The sequence below is a fragment of the Balearica regulorum genome, chromosome 1 (assembly GCF_011004875.1).
Source record: "Balearica regulorum gibbericeps isolate bBalReg1 chromosome 1, bBalReg1.pri, whole genome shotgun sequence".
Lineage (NCBI taxonomy): Eukaryota > Metazoa > Chordata > Aves > Gruiformes > Gruidae > Balearica > Balearica regulorum.
Window position 1 is genome coordinate 200,811,929 of NC_046184.1, and position 18,652 is coordinate 200,830,580.

The 18,652-nt window shown below is 39.7% G+C and overlaps 1 protein-coding gene across 5 annotated transcripts in view; it reads left to right on the forward strand.

Moving 5' to 3' along the window:
* Positions 1 to 18,652, forward strand: part of EXPH5 (exophilin 5) — a 39,249-nt gene that overhangs the window by 10,791 nt on the left and 9,806 nt on the right. Inside the window, exons 2-6 of one of the 5 annotated variants that reach the window (XM_075742260.1) lie at positions 9,666 to 9,823; positions 12,021 to 12,103; positions 12,208 to 12,352; positions 16,861 to 16,909; positions 18,470 to 18,596. In XM_075742260.1, the coding sequence (XP_075598375.1) occupies positions 12,225 to 12,352; positions 16,861 to 16,909; positions 18,470 to 18,596 (304 nt within the window). In that variant the 5' untranslated portion in view covers positions 9,666 to 9,823; positions 12,021 to 12,103; positions 12,208 to 12,224. Of the gene's footprint in view, positions 1 to 9,665; positions 9,824 to 12,020; positions 12,104 to 12,207; positions 12,353 to 13,956; positions 14,273 to 15,466; positions 16,106 to 16,860; positions 16,910 to 18,469; positions 18,597 to 18,652 lie in introns of those variants that run through there. The other 4 variants (XM_075742259.1, XM_075742261.1, XM_075742262.1 and 1 more) reach the window with 4 other exon arrangements.

Consider the following 18,652-nt stretch of genomic DNA (forward strand, 5'->3'; position numbering starts at 1 on the left):
TAGACATAGCTCTTGGAGAGACCTGGCTAACAGATGAGAGCGAAGTATGTCAAGACTTCCACTGACGTTCATTGGTTTGTATCAGATACTGTTTTGACAGCATTTGAAAAATGTTGTGAGCGTCCATCTCCTTCTCCTCTTTAAAATTTAGGTTTTGTCAGTGGTTTATGTATACTGAAATTAGTAATCCTTTAAAATCTTACTGCTCTCTGAATCTAGTTTTCAAATCAAGTAGAGTTTGGCCCAATGAAGTTTTGAGACCCCCTTTTCTTCTGTGCTCCACAACTTCAACACAGGACTGTATAGACTAAGGACTGATCTTAGTTCGATCTTTCCTGTCCTTGTTTTAAATTGAAAAATGACTTAATTCCCTGGAGCTGACAGTCTGAAAAGTTTCACAACTTAAACATTTCATGTGAGAAATGCATTAAAGCAAGCAGGGAAAAATTGGGACTTTTTCCTGAGGATTTGTGCATCTAAATGTTTACATGAAATATATTTCTAATCCTTCTTTGCAGCTAGATTATTATGTTGAGACTGTTAAATGTAATAAGCTGTATTTCAATGCCTGCATTTTAAACTCCTACCAGAAACTATATTCTTTTTATCAGTCTCTACCTCAGAAATAAATAGATATATGTACTGGTACCATACTAACTGACCAAACACATTAAAACCACAAAACAAAAGCTAAGGGTGAATGATGAAAAGTGCAGTCTGTTTACACTTTATTGCACATAAATTACACACAGTTGAATTTGTGGTTGGAATAATCAAGGAACCGCAATACTTCTGCTTGCCGTATCTTTGGATTTCTAGATACAGGAGCCTGAGTGCAGGGACCTGCAGCCAAGCAAAGCTGCAGCAGCGTGGCTGGGGGACTCTGTAGGCTGCTTCTTCCTGCATCATAGACTTCTGTGTTCTTTTTTTTATATATATATATATATGTATATGTAAAATTATATACATATAAATATTATATTCAAAAGTATTATTATACTATAATATTTCTATTTCCAGTGGGAGAGTTATGATAAATTATGAGATTCTAAGCTACTATAGCAGAGGATCTGTGTAAGTATGTATTATATACATGTATATAAGCATTACATTTCCAGATGTAAAACATCCATACTGTCAACTTTTAGAATTTACATTCATTCTTATGACAGCTTTCCTTAATTTAAAGCAATGTAAATGAGGCTTTTGTAGTGTTATAGTAACACATAAACTGTGTGCAGGTACACTCTGACCTTTCATCTTATTTCTGTTGACCAGAATCTTGCTTCAGCTTTGTGTGAGGCTGCACAATTACCTGAGATACACAAAGGTGTATTTTGAGAGCCCTAGGCTTCAAGCTTAGCTCTGTACAAACAAATGTCTAAGCCCATCTGGAGCCTCTCAGTTTTAGAGCTCTGTCCAGACCCATACGCAAACCTGCCTGCAGAGATGAGACCTTGGTCTTCATTTGAAACCAATTCCCCTCATTCAGAGTTCTTACCTGGCCTGCATCTGTTTTCTTGGTTTTCCCCTTATATTGTTACCTAGGAAAGGTTTTGCATAAAGAAAGTCGTACAATAACATGAGGAATAGCATCTGCACTGTATGTCTTTGTAAGGCAATTAAATTTATAATACATGGCCGAGCTGTAAAGTACTTGCATAGGTGACTGTCTCTTTGCATGCTATCAACATTTTTAGAAGGTCTCACAATCAACTAGCAGCTCTACCCTGGAAGAGTAAATATGTCCACTGTTAATCATTAACTTCACATTTACTGGGAGACCTAAGAAGACCTGATCCCCAGCCTTCCAACCCATCATGTGGCACACAGGGTATACATCTGTATTTCCGTGTGAGATTTCCGGGACAGAAATTCAGGAGCCCAAAACTTACTCCTCTCATGCAATGTTTTTGGATTGAGACTACATCTATCCCTGCAAACAAATCAGAATCCTTGCATGGAGAATTATATCCATTGCACCTATTAGCATGTATTAATGCTAATGGCAATTCCTATTAATGAAGTCATCTCATTAGAGATATTAGTTAGTACCATTCAGAAGCTATGTGACACACTTTAAAAATTATAGGTAGCCTTCCTTTCCATTGCATCATGGATTTGTTTTGTTATATCACATAATATTGGTAGGTAGCTTGTTAGTACTGACAGCATAATAAAGTAACATCTTTTTTTTTTTTTTCTGACGTATCATTTTGAGCCTGTACAGAGACATTATAAAACATCATCTGTAAAACATTCTGTGTTGGGTTTGCGTGGCAAGGTTTTGGTAGTGGGGGGGCTACAGGGGTGGCTTCTGTGAGAAGCTGCTCGAAGCTTCCCCTGTGTCTGACAGAGCCAATGCCAGCCGGCTCCAAGACGGACCCACCACTGGCCAAGGCCAAGCCAATCAGCGCCTCTGTGATAACATATTTAAGAAGGAAAAAAACAGCTAGAGAGCGCTTTTGCAGCCAGAGAGAGGAGGGAGAAGATGTAAGAACATCGGCAGACACCAAGGTCAGTGTAGAAAGAGGGGGAGGAGGTGCTCCAGGCGCCAGAGCAGAGATTCCCCTGCAGCCCGTGGTGAAGACCATGGTGAAGCAGGCTGTCCCCCTGCAGCCCATGGAGGGAGGATGAGGGGGTGTAGAGATTCCACCTGCAGCCCATGGAGGACCCCACGCCGGAGCAGGTGGAGGCACCTGAAGGAGGCTGTGGTCCCGTGGGAAGCCCAGGCTGGAGCAAGCTCCTGGCAGGACCTGTGGATCCGTGGAGAGAGGAGCTCAGGCCAGAGCAGGTTTGCTGACAGGACTTGTGACCCTGTGGGGGACCCCACACTGGAGCAGTCTGTTTCTGAAGGTCTGCACCCCAAGGGGGAGACCCACGCTGGAGCAGTTCATGAAGGACTGTAGCCCGTGGGAAGGACTTACGTTGGAGCAGTTCGTGAAGGACTGTCTCTCGTGAGAGGGACTCCATGCTGGAGCAGGGCAACAATGAGAGGAGTCCTCCCCCTGAGGATGAAGAAGCAGCAGAAACTCCACGTGATGAACTGACCGTAACCCCCACTCCCTGTCCCCCTGTGCCGCTGAGGGGGGAGGAGGTTGAAGCCGGGAGTGAAGTTGAGCCCGGGAAGATGGGAGGGGTGGGGGGAGGTGTTTTAAGATTTGATTTTATTTCTCATTCCTCTACTCTGTTTTGCTTGGTAATAAATCAGATGAATTCTCTCTCTAAGTTCGGTCTGTTTTGCTCATGATGATAATTAGAGAATGATCTCTCCCTGTCCTTATCTCGACCCATAAGCTTTTTTCATTGTACTTTTTCTCCCCTGTCTAGTGAAGGAGGGGAGTGATAGAGCGGCTCTGGTGGGCACCTGGCCCTCAGCCAGGGTCAACCCACCACACATTCTCAGAGTGGAGTTTTCCCCTGTTTCGCACTCACTGTAGAGGAAATGGCAGAGAGTCAGCCGGAGCTGGAGAGTCACCGACAGCTGTGACATTACTAGCGGTATTTGTCCTCATTGACTTTTTTTGACCAGCTGCGCAAAGGACTAAAAGCTTTCATATTCCAAGTATGTATAAACTCAATTAAAAGATACATACTTGTAGCCTTTCTATTTGTTCCAGCAGGGCTGAAATAATGTTTTCACTGTAAACCCAGGGTAGCTGCTAAAGAAATAGTTTCATGTTAAAAGTAATGTTTTGAGGCATTGTTACAGCTTGAGATGGGTGATTAATCACCCTCAGGTCTCCTGATCTCAATTTTCAAAGCTCTGTGCTTTAAAAACTTCATTTTATGAAGACATTTTGCTCCTGATTTCTGAGCTTTAACTGAGAACTTCTGATTCCTGAGCTGCCACAGCAGAGAGGACTTACGTGGTCAGCATGAGAATGAACCTCGTCCTTGCCTTTACAACATTTCTTAAGTTTTTCTTTCAAAGGAGAGTGTCGGTCTGTGCTCTTGCCCGGGGGAACAGACAGAAGTTTCAAGGGCAAATAGGGTGTTGGACTTGGTGAAGGAAAACAGCAGCTAGAGCAAGTTGTCTGCAGTATATTCATTTTGTATAGTTTAATATGAGAAGTTAATGCTTTGCAAAAAAATAGAAGTAACTTTTAGCCACTGTAGAGAGGGTACGTAAGTTAAAAAATTGTAGACACAAAAGACATTGTGAGTTTTAGAGTGGCAAGAAGTATTGAATACATAGTGGGAGTCCGATGAGAATGTTTTGTGTATGCTGATCGTCTTGCTATCATGGTGGATTGTGTGTAATGAATGTACATGTTGGCACTGTATTAGGCTATCTCAAAGCAGGAGGTCAGCTTTAATCTAAAAGAATAAATTGGCTGAATAGAGGTAGCATAATAATGTCAGATTTTGTGATTTTCCTACTTTTTAATTAAAAAGAAGAGAAGTGGAAATGGAAGGACTTTCTCCATGAGCAGACAAGGTGGAACTTCAGTAAGGGCAGAAAAGATGCTTTGCCTTTAACTCGCATATTCCTGCCTGTATCCCTGATGCACATGACAGGACTTAATGTGTGAATCTGATGTCTGTTGTCAGAAAAGTGTTCTGGGGACAAAATGACATTTACTGTTTGCAGCTATCTGCTTAAGTAGCCCTACTTGCCACTTGAAAGGGTACTACAGGGTGGGTATCAAAATCACGTGCAGAAGTGGTATCTTTGTCTTTAAAGTACTTCTGCCTATTAAATGTACAGCCTGGGAGGAAAAACTAGAGAAGATTAATTCCCTTTTCACTTTCTCCCCTCTTCCATCTCCTGTTTTTGCATATTTCCAGAATCTAAATATTTAGGGATAATTCTGAGCTGGCAACTTGATGCGCCCATCAAAGTGGGATTGAAAACCTATCCCATACAGTTCAGTGCTGGGCTGCAAAGTGTTTCCCCTGTCCTTCAGGTGAACCTTTCTTGGCACTTTCAGTTACTCCTTTCCGTCCAGGGGTGTCACGACTGGGTGACTCACCAGCAGCCTGACCTGATGCCTGTTCAGGACAGTGAAAGTCCTTCCATTACATTTATTGGTATTTGGGTCATGGTCAGAAAGAAATGATCAACCAACACACTCTTTGGTCTTCCTTTTTGTGGCACATCCTCTTTGCCCATACACATCTTTAGGTTTATTGGTCACAAATATGTCTTCCGAAGGCAACTTAGTGGCCTAATGGGCATTATAAAATCAATACATAATAACAAAAATGACAGCAGCAGTAATAATAATGAAAAGGATGAAGACTCAGATAGAAAACTAGTGTTTTGGGGGAAGAGAAAATTAAATCTGAGTGATTAACAATGACCTACCAGGTTAGATTCAAGTATTATTGCCAATATTTTTTTCATCAAAATAGAGGAGGCCTTGATTTTTCAGAGAATTACTGCAGAAATGCTTAATTTTACAAATACAAAAGCCAAAGAAAAAATAAATACGTTTTCAGTTAGATCATTGTACATTGTCTTGTAATGTGTGCAACCAAAACACGGGAGTCAGTTTTCCTCTCTGATTCACCTACTTCTGCATAATATTTTACATGTAATAATGAAGCTGACTTGGTTTATTGACATTAGCCAAACAGAAAACAGTAAGAAAGAAAAATAAACAGAAAATTGCTTTAATGGAAGTAAAAATATCCCAGCTACCAAGAATAAAGACTGCCTTAGAAAAAAGACCTGTTGTGTGTCTGACATGCTAGGAAACAGTATCTTGGCTCTGCATATTGTTATTTTTCTTCCTGGTAGGATTAACCTGACACAGGAGCTTCTCCAGCACCTTGGAAACCAGAATGTTATTGTAATCATTACTGTCATCAGTAATGCTCCTCTTTCCCCCCCCTTTTTTTTTTTTCCAAATAAGTTGACAACTTGAAAGTATGTGTTTAAATTATTTTTATAAAATTAAAAGGAACTATAAATAAGAAAATATTCTTGCATATGCATTTTAGACCTACCTGTGGCTGTGATAGTAGCCAGAGTTTTCTAGAAAATTAACTGGCCATAGAAATGATAGAGATGCACACTTCACCAGTGCGGCATAATGTATAAAGCAGTGGGAAGGTGACAAGTTGAAGCAAAAAAATTAGGGAAGAACTGGTTCTTCAGGCACTTTTTTTAAACATCTCTAGCCTTTTCTCACTGACAAAGGAAGGAATATAAACAGAGTAAAGACATAAGCTTGTTTTGGGTAACTGGTTTTGCAAATTATCTGTCCTGTTATAGTTTTTATCTAATGCTTTCGGCACTGTGTTTATCTGCAATCCTTTCAGCCTTGTCTTCTCAGACACCAAGAGCTTTGATCCAATGAGCAAATAGTGATCTGCTTATCCTTCACCTGGTGCAATTCCTCATGCTCGGTGGTTGCTGTGTATCTCTTGAGGTGTGTGGTAAGAGTCCTTTAGGACCAAATCCTGCTTCTGCTGAAATCAATAGGAATCATAATTTCTGCTTTGGCAAAAGTGGGATTGAGTCCTCTGTTCCCTACCAACAGCTGAGATGTCCCCAGATGTCCTATTTGGCAACCCAGTTTCTATTACCTCACTTATCTGTCTTCTGCTTTATATTCAGGATGAAGATGGTAGAGAAAATACCTTTCCTCTTACAGTAGCAATTAAAGCTCCTTATTATCCTAACAGGAAGTGGCAAGGGGAAGCTACAGCTCTTTTCACAATATTTATGATAACCCACATGAAAGTCTAGTACATACAAACATTTAGGTTAACTTTTCCCTGGAGATACCTGTATAAGAAATACCGGGACATCCTTGTGCCAATAAGGAAAATATGTTTTTAAAAACAGTGCAAAGGAATTGCTCCCGAGTGATTCATTAGTTTAGATGCCGTGTAGGATAATAGATGGGAAAAGGTAACAAGGTGTAGCCTGCGAGGTCATTTAGGATTGCTGCCTGCTCCCGTTTGTGGAGCAGCCTCCTGTAAGTTATCCTGGGAATGGAGTTGCCTTTAATCCTGCAACAGCTTGCAGGTACTTTTCTCAGTCAGTGATGTTGGCTCCTTGTGTCCAAAGTGGCTGTAGAGAAACAGGGAGGACAGATGGACGGAGCAGGCAGGGAAGCAGGATTAGTGCATTTGGTTTAGACAGCATTAGGTGTTTTGACACTCCTACAGAGCAGTGTCTCAATATATAATTTGCAATCCAAGTAACAATAGCGCTGCCTTAAAGGCAAATTCATTGCAATACTGACTGCAGATACCATCTTCTGCTGTAATTGTTCTTGAGCCGGGCTTTCCTTCTAGTTCACAACTGCCATTCATGAGTATCATGAGGGGGCATGTAGACTTGACAGAGCAGGTATATAGGGAAATGATGTGGTTTGGCTGGGAGTCATTGCAAATGAGAAATAGTTAATAGTCATGCAATATTGCAATTACATATTATGTACCATATTAACATTATTCGGTACTCACGTAACTATATACGTAGGGTTCAATATATGGGCCTGCATATGTGTGTAAATATAAATACACACAAGCAATTTAAAGGGTTTATTTCATGACTTGGGGATGACAGCACAATTCAAAAGCAGCACATTCACAGATAATGACCACAGATAATGCCAAGCACGTACCAGTAAAGATTTTACAGTGTTTGTGCAAGATTTTTAATACATTTTTTGGTGAAAGGCATGTTCATGCAATGCCTGATATGGTTGGTGATGGAGTAAGTGTGGGGGTTTGTATTTTTTCGTCTCTCTGGAATGTATAAATGCAAAGCAGACAGACATTTCTATATAAACACTGCCAGCTGCCCCGTAGTGGGTGAGTAGGTCGAAGACCCCCCCGGACAAGCGCAGGGGCGGCTGCTGCGTGGGGGGCGCTCGGGTGTGATTCTGGCCGCCGCCGCCAGGGGGCGCCTGGGTCCCGGCAACTCCCGCCGGCCTCCGCCGCCGGCCTCCCGCGGGAAGGGGCGGGCGGACCCGCCCGGAGATCCGATCGTTTCTCCGCTGAGGGGAGAAACCGATTCGTTTTGGCTGGGTTTTAGAAGACCTCAGGGATGGATTCTGAGAGATGGTCTCTGCTTTCGGGACTTCAGCAGAACTGCTGTGGGCTTGTTTCCCGGGCAATCGCAGTGACTGCGGCCACTCCCAAAATACCTCACGCCTGGTTCCGCGTGCTTTTACTCCTCCTCGTATCTTGGATCCCCTTTGCTAAGGCCACAGGAGTGAGGTCATGAAGTTGGCGCTTGAGAGCACTTTGTTCATCGCCGCCTCCTGTTTCACATTACTGCTAGGCTGTTTTCCACGCTGCAGATGGCGTTTACGGTGTTTAGTCACTCCCACGGCGCAGTAATATCTGTGATGATTAACATTTTTGCCTTTGTAATAAGTTTATTTCAAATGGCTAGTACTTATGCATGTGTCTGTGTAATCTTCTTCAAGGGAAATATTCACTCATTTACCAATAATGTCTCTCTCTTGCCCTCCTATTCTTCAGATGCCACAGATGAATAATAGGTGCTAGTAGGGACGATATGCCTTGTATCAATTCCAGATGGAAATACATCCACTTCCAGACTAGATATTTAATTTTGAGTTTGTTTTGTGAAGTAATGTTGTCTCAGAGAAGATGAGTTTTCATTTAAATAGATAACTGAAATAATGTATGTTCTCTGAGAGCACCTGTATTTCTAGACATGGGCTTTACCACTGATTAAGGTGGAAGATTTACATTAAAGCCTTGCTAAAACATTGGTATTACATCTCCAGGCTGTGCATGAAGTCTTGTTCTGTTGCCATCAGAATCAGTCGGGATGTGGATTTGCTGCGTTTGCATCTGTATGTTAGGCACTTGTGTAATGTAGTTTGAAAACAAGTAACTTTGCATGTCCGTTGCACTATTCCGACTCCTTTGTAACTGTACCTTCTTCTTTTATGTCCAGATAAACAGCTAATTCCTGTGACCTCTTGGTCTAAAACCTGAACTTGCTACTAAACAGCTTCTTCAGTTGCAGCCACATGTGTGTAGCTTGTTCAGGCTTCGCCTCTGCGTGGCAGAACATTCTATTCATTATTAGTTGCTTCCATACATATTAAACACAGGCAGAATCACTATGCAGCAAGGAAAGAGGAAAATGCAATAAACTTGTTGAACGTGTTGCATGAATACCTACTAGCTGAATTCACAATTTATTATTCTCCTTTACACTGAAAATGTGTGGTGGGCGCCTTGCTGTCAGGGCCTCAGTGAGCTTCCTCTTGAAAATCAGAATAATCTTGTTACTACTTCTGCTTGAATGAGTGAATAAATATTTTAAGAATTGCTTTGTTAGAGCATTATTTATTCTAATTCAGTTGCTGGCTGAACTTAATCTTACATTCAATTAGTTTTATAATGCTTATGAATTATTACCTCATTTTTGCAAGGAAGAAGGGTGCACTTCTTTGAGGTAGAGAATAATGCAAGGATATGAGTTGTCCACTTAACCTGGTCATATAATCTCATTGTTAAGCTGGAGAATTCTGCTGTCACTAGAACTTTTATGTGATTGCTGTGAATGCATCATGTCCCATTGTATCTTTTAAAAAGTCATTATATGTAGAAATATTCTGTAAATACTTAAATGAACAACAGGAGAAGTCCTAATGATATGCCTGTAATATGGCTCGATTAATGGCTTAAAAATAATTACTGTTTTTTTTCCTTTCTAGCAAACTTCTGAAGAGAAAGAAGTCTGAAACAGGGCTGCAGGGCGTGACTGGAGAATGGTTTGAAGAAATACAAAGAAAAAAATTTCAGAATTGCGTTGATGTCAATGGAATGCTAAAAATACCATTAGAGCATCAGCTAAGGAAGAGCAAAACCACCAGTGAGTTGCACTTTTCCATTTCCTTATCTATATGATAATGGTCACCAAAGCAATATCTTAGAGCATTTCAGAGTGTAATAGCCAAGGAGTTTCTGAAATTGCATTGAGTTTCTTCTCATGTCAAAATTTTACCAAAGATATATTTTCAAAATGACTATATTTCTTTAAGCAGATTCTGTTAAAAGCAGAGTTGGGAGTCACAACAGAAAATCCCTCATATTCTTAACCCATAGCTAGAATCATAGAACAGCCCAGGATGGAAGGACCTTGGAAGATCATCTGGTCCAGCCTTTCATGGGAAAGGGAGCATGGATGAGATTGTGTAGCACCATGCCCATTCGCATCTTGTAAACCTCCAGTGATGGGGACTCCACCATGTCCCTGGGGAGGTTGTTCCAGTGATTGATTATCCTTACTATAAAAAAATTTCTTTCTTAATCAAGATGAAGTTACTGTAATTATAGTAAATATAGTGGTGGTTTCCCAATCAAAGATGTAATCTTTACTTTGTATGTACCTAAACTGTTTCAGTTTTACCTAGTTTTCTTAAAGAAACTAGAAGCACCTAAATGACATTTGGAATAAGGAGGTAATCTGGGTTTGAGTGAGAGAGATTTGACTGTATCAGTGGAAAACTGTTCCTGGTAACACTGGGCTAAAGGCATGATTATCAGGGAGGATGACAAAGCCTGGAAGGTTGGGCTGACCAGGAAGCAACTTCTGGTGATCTCATTTCACAGGTTCTGTTGCCCATACAAAATGAACATGCACAAGAAACCTGATGTCTCCATACCAAGCATGGTATTCTGTACTGTCCTTTTCATCTTCCATCCTTGGATAGTTTTCATGCATAATATATGCTTTTATTCCATTTGCATTTCTGCATGTTTTTCATTGAGCTCTTCCTATTTGTGCTTCATAGCAACTGGAAGCAGTCATGTATTTCAAAAGAAAAGTGAAACCCTAAAAATTTTCCTGAAACTACTCACCTACACAGAACAGACCTCTGTCTTTCCTGGGTGTTTTTCCCCAACATCTCCTCTAGTCCACAGCTATCTACTATTTTTTGTCTTTCAGAGATGGTCTAATTGATGCATTAGCTAACTAAACTCTGTGTAATTGTTCTCTGGTATTTAACTTTGAAAGCTGCTGTTTCTATTTCAGATCTGAAGAAGGGGTTGTGTGCCTCAGAGGCTTGTCTGATATTTCCAACTGTATAAGTTGGTTTAATAAAAGGTACTACTTCTACCTGCAAGCCTTGCTCTGTCTACATCCCTAGACCATCCTGGCTACAAAGAGTGCTATTAGGACTCTCCTGATGCCACCTTCATTGTCAAGTCAAACAATGCTACCAAAAGGTTAGGCTCTGAAAGGGGTAAAGGATGCAGCATTTCATAATACACAGTGATTGTCACTGAAGTGAAAGCCATGGGATTTAAATCCCATGACATGACTTATTCATTTCATTTTGGACTAGGTCCAAAATATTGCCCCTTGCTGTTGTTATCGGTGACACTTTGCTCTTGTTTCTGGTTTTCCTTTCTCCTAGTCATTGGATAATTGTTGTATTGTTTCAGGCATATAATGTTTTAAATGGAAAAAAATAGATACAGCACCTTATTCCTGAGTGAAGTCTTGTTTCCTTATGTCCTCCGGTTTCCTGTGGCATGTTTTAATAGCAGACCCTGCAGTTTCTTTCCCTAATCTGTGAGCAATACTCATCCTCTCCTTCATACCAGTTGCCAGCTGCTTTCACAGGCAGACTGTTCCGTTTGAAAAAATTAAATCATAATCTTCCTAAAGAAATCATTCATGATATTTTGCATTTAAAATACAGTTCTGATATGCCATTTGTAGCAAAAAAAAAATGTACTCCAGCGACCACAGGAATCCTGAAGAATTGTATGATACAGAAGACACCTTAGTCTGAATTACTGTTATGTAGTTACATTACAATCTATTAAACCATTGTATATTCAGAGTTGTCATATTTCTTACAAGGGTGAAAAGAAAGTGACTAATGATTGTGGGTGCCTCAATTTTCAAATGTCTAATTTGCCTATATTTTAAAACAGTTCTGGTTTTCAAATGGTTGAGTGTTGATTGCTTTCTGAAAATCAGCCTCATTTATCTCAAGTGTGTCACCCAAAAACAGTAATACTTTTTGAAATTTTAGACCTGTTTATCTTTCTCTTAGTCTTCTAGTTAGTCATTATAAACCAGCATGTCACATAGTCTGTCCAAAAATATCAATAAAACTGGATTCTCCTGGCATAAAAGGTAAGCAAAAGAAAATTATTTATGAAGACATAACTTTTTATGTATATTTTAGTACTGTATTTAGTAAGAACTTGAAACAAATCAAATTTTTATAATATTTTTAGATTATAAAGAACTAAAAATGTCATCCCGCACAAATCCTCAAGCACAAAAGAACACTTCAGCTTCCTTTCTGGGGTTCAGATCACCTTTTGCTTGGCTTTTCTCCTTTAGAAAATCAAGGAAAAACCAGACTCAGAAGCAACCACGGTGAGCTACATACATTCTTTCCATCTTTAATGAATTGTTCCATGTTTTATTTAGAAAACTTTGTTAAAATTATTTTTCCAGTCTCTTGCCTTTCACCTCACTGGGAAGACTGGGATTTTACTTGGTCATGTAATGAAAGATTATCTGTTCTGTGTCAGAAGAATGAGGACTAAGTGGCAAGTAATAGGTAAAGTCTCTTGGCTAAATCTATTTTACTCAGGTTTTGCATAAAGGCTCTAAGTGTATGAAAGCACCTAGACTTAGCAGCAGCTGCATCCTATTTAATTCCCTCTCTAGAGGATGCAGTGTAAGGCACATGGGGATCTGGTGCCCTATGGCTGTGATATAACAGAAAAGCATAGCTTTCCCAGGCCATGGCAGAGAGTCCGGCCCCAGGCAGCTCTGCTCCATCAGTTCCCACCATTTCTAGCCCAGAGGCGGCTTAGACGCAGGGCTGCAGCTTTAGCTTTAGCCAGGCAAACAGGGCGGCTCTCCGGGGTTTTTGTCTTCTGTGCTTCGTCAGGGCTTTGGTTTCGATTGGATCTGAACCAAAGGTGGTTTCGTATGCAGCGCTGGAGCTGCTGTTTGAAGAGCATCCTTCTCCCTTGCCATCCACAGGGTTAAAGCTGTTGTTCAGAGGGAACAGGGCAGCTATGCACAGGCTAGTTAGGCTGACTGTTCTCTCCTAATTTTTGTCCGGTATGGCCCTGTATGTCAGCAACACCAAAGTGAAATACTATTATTTTTGTGTGCATCTTAGGGTAATGCATGGGACTGGCAATCATAGATAAAGGTGCATTACGCAGTGCTGTGAAATCTAAGTATGAAGCTGCAAGATCTTTGGCAGAAAGAGGTGATTTTTCTCTCTGTTTGTGAGTCTCAGGCTGGTATTCTGGTCCATGCCTGGGGCACCTAGCTGGCATGACGCTCAGACAAGGAACAACTATAATAAACAATGATGGGGAATGCAAGCCTCTAAAGAAATGATGACTAGTCTGATACATAGGTTTTGTAGCACAGCAACTTGCCATTGTGGAGTATTTGTATCAAAGCAGAGGGAGATTTAAGAGCTTTGAACAGAGGACTGAGGTTAGCTTCGTGGATGGTTACTGGTAACAATTCTCCTACATAGCAACACAGCATAGAAAAAAAAAATTGCAAGGTTTTAAGCTGCTCCATACAAGTCATCTGACATTGGTCATGCCCCTTATGCTGGGGCACACCAACACCGGACCGCAGCCCTCCCTGCAGAATAAAGGGGCACTTGTGTAACTAAGAATAAGATTTCAAGTGTGCTTTATCCTGGTGCGCGATAAGGTAGCCAATGCACAAGCGAAAGTGTAGGCTTTGCTGCAGAATCTAAACATTGAAATGCTTTCTTAATTTAAGAAGGAAAAAAAAAAAATAAACCATGACTACTCATTGCATCAGCTTTTCTAATATGTGTTTATCTGGCTTTTCCACAGAAAATCTATTGTATCTCATGCTCAGATGCCTTTGATTTCTTACCGAGCACAGCTTGAAAAAATAAACAAGTCAATCCTGACGTGTAACTGAGCTGATTGCTACATTTTGTAGTCACGCCTCTGTCGAAAACTTCCCCCACCCTCTTCTAGGTGTTGCCGTGGCATGTGGTTTGCTTTATGCACAGACAAAGCACTGAAATAATCTGCCTCTCACCAGGTAGAGTTATTTTGGAGAGCTAGTGAAATACAATAGGAGGCAGCACTGTAAATCCTGTAAGTAAGCCTAACTGGCAGAAGCTTTTAAATAGCTGAATATTAATGGCTGTTTAGGGGGTCCTTTCTGTACTGGAGAGACAGTTTCATCAGCTGCGGTGGTGTTTTGCTGTGAGAATAAATTATGGAAGCTGCAAAAAAGACTATGCTTATGTGGAGACACAGAAGATGCTAATAAAAGGTTTGTAACTGTAGGTAGTGAAATGTTTGATCACTTTTGGTTCAAAGGTGTTCGTTGTTCTTGAATTCATCCTTATGCTTTTCTAATATGTAAGTGTAATTTGTGCTGGAGAAGAAATGCTGTTTAATTGTGTTTTCAGCATATTTGAGTTATGTATTTGTTGCTTACCTGACTTCTTATGTAGTACTGATAAGAATAATATAGAAGAAAACGGATTATGCTCTGACATTAAACAATTTGGAGATGGCCGGGGGAAGACGGGTGCCTCAGTGAAAATACTAATTTGCAGCAGATTTTAATTCATGGATTTATATTATTGTTACCAGTAGTGACAGAAATAAGTAGAGTAATTTTTTAATCTTACATTTGGATGTCATAAAAAAGATACATATGTATATAAGTGAAAATGTTAAAATATAACTTGTTTTCCATAGTGAATAGTATCTTTCTGATGGCAAATATTCTGAACATGAGCAGTAATTTAACTTCTGTTTATGAATAATAGATAATGTTTACAAGTATGTGTATATGTGCGCGTGCATGTGTGTGCAAAATAATGTAAACATTGCTCAATATCCTTAACCAAAAAAGAAACTGAATTACTTTTTCCTAAAATTAAGCAATATTTTTCTGGAAATAAGCAAAACTTTAATTTTGAAATGCTGGAAAAGAGTTCAGAAAAAATAATGAGGCAGTTTGAGAAGCAGAGGGATTGGCATAGGGAAAAGGTTTAAATAACATCTTTTGTATAAGTTGGCAGGGAGGAAAATAAAGCAGGATGCAATGACCAGTTATTTCTGACAGAACAGTGACAACAAAGACATGGAGGAATTTAAAATAGTGCCAGAAGTGCAAATGAAAATTTAATATTTGCCTAGACTATCAGAAGACATTTCTAACTAACGTGTCTACTTCATGTAGCTTCATTGCAAGGAGCAATTAATGCAACACCAAGCACAGCATCAAGTGGGGAAAACTGTAGATCGGCTTTCCACAGTAAAGCTGAAGAAGGGAGCTTCTAACAAAGCTTTTACATTTTTGTTATGCATATAATTAAAATTAAGATAGCTCGCTAAGCCACAGGATTTCATTGACTTGGTTTGCAGGAAATCATTGTAAAAACTCTGAAACATAAGTTTCATTCTTAATTTGTTGTAGAAATATTAAAAAATAGCCAACATTTCAGTTTAAATGGAAAGCTACATACATCTTTGAGTCCCAGTTCTGTAAACTTCAGTCACAGGGAATGGTAACCCACTGAATTAATGGCTGTTCATATTCAGTGCTACAAGGAAAAATTAGAAATTTAGGATTCAAATTGTCTGGCCAGATCGAAAGCCCACTGAGGTCAACAGGCTTGTTTCCTTTGGTTTCAGTTGGACCCCATGTCAGAGAGGAATCCTGGTTTTACAGTTCACAATTACAGAAGCAAAAACAAATTGCACCTTTCAACTGTTCTTCCCTGCCTGCAAGCACATTGCAAACAAATGACAAAGCACTTCAGGAGGAAAGGCTGGGCCACAAAGAACCTGCCAACAAGCCGGTTTATACTTGCTGTTGAAGCACAATAAAGTAGTCTACCTGAGCACAAGAACTTTTTAAGAGCCTAAGAACAAGGTTGTTCAAAAAGACTTTGAAACAAACAGGACTGAGCAGAACCATCTTTCCCTACTTCACTTTCTCTCAAGGATTAACTTCCTGGGAAAAAACAGTTTCTGAGACAAAGAACTGGCAATACGCACAGCTGAGCAACATTTCCTTCAGGGCGTTTGAAGGAACTGGGTTTGCGTAGTTGTAAAATAAGGATCTGCAGACTCAAATAGACTCAGTGAAGTCAAGTCCTATTCTTGTTTATTTAGTTTATTTTGTATTTGTATGTCTGCAAGTCATCCCGTAGAACAGAATACCTTTTATGTTCAGGGCTTCTCAGCTTGTTCTAACCACTGCATTATTCACAGACGCTCTGGCCGGTTCTCTGCCAAGCCCTTGCAGTCCTATACAGCTTAGAAAAGCAGACAAGCCTTCTACTATATGTTAAAAATTGGTAAATAAAGGCTGTTTTGACTGAGTAGCAGCAAGTTCCAAAGTTCACATGGAAAACAATCTGATGCCTGTTGTGGGGGGCAGAGCACAGCTCTGCAACTGAGCAGGCTGAAATAGAAGAGAAAAACAATAAAATTGCAGATGCCAACCACTTACAGATTTACAAGTAGTTAACTTCGGCTGTTTGTAGTACCTGCTAAATTATTGTTGTTTAGAAAAGGAAGTATTATCATCTTATCGTAATGCTGGATTGAAACAATTACTTTATTACTGTTGCAGACATTGAGATATCAGTAGGTCAAGTTCAATCTTGGCTGTGCAGCTAATGACATTTGCAAGCTGACAAGGCCAAACCAAATGGTGCATTTCCCCAACATTTTTTGTTAGCAGGATTTTTTGGGGGAGGTGGAGGGATTCTTCATAGAGCAGTCTTTTTTCAGATGCTTCTCAATAGCTGTTAGAGAGAAACTGCTGGATATTTACTACCTGGTAAAATTACATCATGTTCCTTTTCAAAGCCAACATTTAAATCCTTCTGCCTACAGATATGATAGTTCTGCTAGCACATCTCCGAAAGTGGCAGAAATGGCAACGGTAAGTAGCTTATCAACTTTATTGCCAGCAATGTTTAAACAGATTTTTCAAAAACTAGTCCCCTTTGTTTAGGCTGTTGATATAACACCTGTTTAAATAGTGTTCTTAAGAGTTCTTGATTTAAACACTGAGTAAAATGTCTGTGTTGTGAACCTGGTGAGCTTGCCCTATTAACTATACAAGTCCAAAGCTTTTCTAGGTAAGCCCTAAGTCTAGCTCTGATCAGGTTTCAGTTCTCCCTTAATGACCAAATACTTGCAGGGATAATTTCCTAGCCCCAAACCCTCACATATTTTGGCAACTGTAACCAACCTGCAAATAGGTCAAAACTCACACTAAATAAATAATCTAGTGTATTTACTTTGTTACTTTTCATTTGCACAAGGGTGAATTAGAGTTGATGGCTTGGGTAGGCACTAAGCTAGAGCCTCTCCTGCAACATTGCCATGCACAGAATTACCGTGTAAATGTAAACTTTGACAGTAGGAAAATATTTTTTGGCTCAATGTTCCATTTTATAAGCACAAGCTCAATTTAAGGATGAAACAACAGGTTTATTTCTGATGTAATTTAAGTGCATGCTGTTGACATAAACAGATTTCCTCCAAGGATGATATTTGCTATTTTAATTACTTTATTGCCCTGTATTACTAACATGTCTTTCCTCCTCTTCAATTGTGTGGTATAACCACAGAGAGGACTAAGAAGATATACAGTATATAATCAAACATATAGAGGAGGTAAATTAGACACCTCCCTTCTCTCGTATTTCAAAAACGAAGGGATAATCCATATTAATGTACGACTGAACAGAGATCTTATCAGAGAACCCTGCCTATTATAAAAATAGACTTTCATACCTACAAAAGTAAAATATTACAATAAATATTGAGAACTAAAACATAGTAAGGATTTTTATTTAAAAAAAGGGAGGAAGAGTCTCAACTGAAATAAATCAGCAGTTCAGCAGTTGTTTGCATTTCTACTGTCTGAGGCTGTGAGCTGAGGGAAATATGGATGGGATAGGAAGCACTCCAGCTTAACATGTTAACTAAACTCAGATGAGGAATAGGATGACATTTTCCCCACTGCTACGGTAATTTGTCACAGCTCCCCAAAGAGTAGTCCTGCAATATGAAAAATTGACTGTGGTGTTTAATTATGAAATCTCTATTGGGAGGTCAATGTGTGAATTTTAAAATGTGCTGTTCAAGGACAAAGTGATTAGGAAAAACTAAATTAAGAGATACAATGCAATAAGGATGCGTATGGGAAAAGAAGTAAACTATGCCTCATATTATAAGGTGATTATAACTCATCTATCCAAAACATGCTACAGTATGGGGACAAGATGAGCAAATCTCCTTATTACATGTGTAAAAGTCTCTAAAATGCATGCAATTTTGTAATCCCCAGTTGTATATTTTAATAATATTTAATGGACCTACAAAGACTTTACTGACCTCTGTGACTTGTGACCCGATTTGCGATGTGACATGTGAAACATGATTTGAACCTACATGTAGAACTAAAGTCATGTTGCCTTACAATTTTTAACAGGCTGAAATGTGTAATTCCCCAATGTCAACTGAAACAAGTGGTCATTCTTTTGATGCAAACCAAGATGAAATGATGGAGAAAAGTACACAGGAATGGAATGAACAGCTAGAGAAGGAGTTTTTCAGTGGTAAGTGTGGGTCTTTACTTTGTTCTGGTATTATTCACAGTTGTGAACTGGTTTCA